This window comes from Penaeus monodon, chromosome 2, assembly GCF_015228065.2.
Source record: "Penaeus monodon isolate SGIC_2016 chromosome 2, NSTDA_Pmon_1, whole genome shotgun sequence".
Taxonomy (NCBI): domain Eukaryota; kingdom Metazoa; phylum Arthropoda; class Malacostraca; order Decapoda; family Penaeidae; genus Penaeus; species Penaeus monodon.
Window position 1 is genome coordinate 1,514,460 of NC_051387.1, and position 2,162 is coordinate 1,516,621.

Genomic DNA, 2,162 nt, shown 5'->3' on the forward strand with positions numbered 1-2,162 from the left:
ATGCCCACCTGGAGTCACGGAAGAAGTGTCGACGAGCGTATTTCTGGCCAAGCAGATCTTTCCTAATGAATGCCAGCCTTCAGAATAACTTATTTACAATCTGATTAAACTGTAGACGATCTAACACGATTAACAGATGCGAAGAAAGCGAAGAGGCGACTGCACGAGAGCGTAGCGTTGGCGTGCGCCCGAGAGAACTCACGGCGAGCGCACGCAGCAGCAGCGGCAGCAGCAGCTCAGCCCTCACCTGGGGTAACCTACAAGGGGTACACCATTCTCCCTTCATCAAACGCTGCCGCCACACCACGGTCACCCCACCGCCACACGCCCGTCGCATTACCACTTACAACACCACAACACCGCACGGCCACCGCCTCCATTAGTCGATCTGTGACAGACACGACGCCTCTCGCTGCCTCGGAGCTTCCCCCTGACACACGCGCGTAAAACGACTGGCGTGTCTTGCTGGCCTCATGTAAGAAACTCGGAATATCTTGCAGTAATAGAGTACGTGAGAGTGCAGCGGCGAGAGGCAGGGCGGAACAGGCTCTCTGCGGTAAAGTTGAGGCGACGCAAATTAAACTTCTTTTTTATATCGTAACCTCTTCTGCTCCTTCCGCTGCAGGGAAGGGTGAGGGCTCGAGTGTGTGCCAAGATGATACGTTGCCTCCACAGCTACAGCTCGAGCTCCCGACGACGTCTCGCCCGCTTAGCGACGTGGTGATCTGAAAAATTTAGACGTATCGAGTGAAACTGTTCGATCGAGTGGTATGTCGCCAGTCTTAAGTTGTGACTGAGATCATGGTGTGCTTTTAAAGCGTGTGGGATAGTGAAGTGCTTTTTTTTTTTTTTTTTTTTTTTTTGGGGGGGGTGATGGAAGGACACGAGTGAGATACGCTCAGTGTAGAGAGAAAAAAGGTAATCGTTAAGCCTTTCTGTGCTTTGCCGTCTTTGATCGGAGGCGAGCAGATCCTCCTGAAAAAATAGCATTGAAATAATCAAACAATCTTCGGGACATTGAGACTTTTTCAAGCATCGGCCTGCACCACTCGCAAGAGATAAACGTAAGAATCCAGCCCCCACATCAGGCAGGAGCCCCCAGAGAGGGCGCCGCACCATCACCCACCCGGAGGAGGGCGCCAGACACACCTTCCCGACGCTGGCACTGGTGTGGTCCGGCAACAAACCGCCGTGGCATTGTGTAGTACGCGCCGAGACACGCAACAATGAACACTACGTAGCTACTCGTGCGTAACCCTCGCCATGCACACACCAGCTACGGACATTGCAAGAGTCGTGGCTGGGTTATGCACGTGGTTGCAAGGAGCGTCTGGCGTGCACTGAGTGGTGGTTACCATGGCACCCGGCACGGCGGACTTGCACGTGGCTCTTCCAGTCATCTTCGTTCTGGTCATCTCTCTTCTCCCGTAAGTACGCCCCTTTTCGTAGGCCTACGGTAGGCGTGGCACCCGTGGCACCCCGCCCTTCATCAACAGGTGTTTGACCGAACGGTGTGTGTATAGGGTGCCAAGTGATTCATAATCGTTCGTTAGCATTGTAAACACGGGCGATTTCTCCCTTGTGAAGGCGGGAGGCGATGTTTTGCATAAAGCCTCTCCGTCGGCGATCCTCCACCTGATTGTTAGAGTAACGACGCCTCAAAAACAATACAGAGAGAGGGTATTATAAGCCACCTATTCACGACCCAAGTGTTGCACACCTGATCACTGGCTTGGTTGCACGTCGCTCTGCAACTACCAATCGTGTTCCTCAATCAATAAAGGTGTGCAGACCGCGTGTGATACATCCTGGTGATAAATATGTGTTGGCTAACATGTACTAATACATTTTATCGATCTAGACCTGTCATAAAATTCGGGACATTCATGAATAAACTCCCCAAGTGTGATGAATAATTCACGCATAATTGGATTGCACATCAGGTGGGAAAAAGTCAGGTATAAATTTTGCATTTGTATCATTCCACATAATCCGTACATTCGCTTTGGGAAAATTACATACCACTAAGTAGCGTGGAAGCAAGGGAACAATGAAAGGTCTCTTGGACAGGTTTTATTTTGATTTGCTATTTTATTTCTCTCTTGTTTTTCCTTTTATATATATATAGAGAAGGGGTATTTTTTTCTTCTCCTTCTTCCCTT

At 50.1% G+C, this 2,162-nt stretch overlaps 1 protein-coding gene across 1 annotated transcript in view; it reads left to right on the forward strand.

The window, feature by feature from the left end:
- The first annotated feature begins 297 nt into the window (after positions 1-297).
- The window catches only part of LOC119580007 (protein Wnt-4-like), a 53,558-nt gene continuing 51,693 nt past the window's right edge, over positions 298-2,162 (forward strand). The window contains exon 1 of the mRNA XM_037927857.1: positions 298-1,427. Coding sequence (XP_037783785.1) covers positions 1,357-1,427 — 71 coding nt within the window. The 5' untranslated portion in view covers positions 298-1,356. The remainder of the gene's footprint in view (positions 1,428-2,162) is intronic.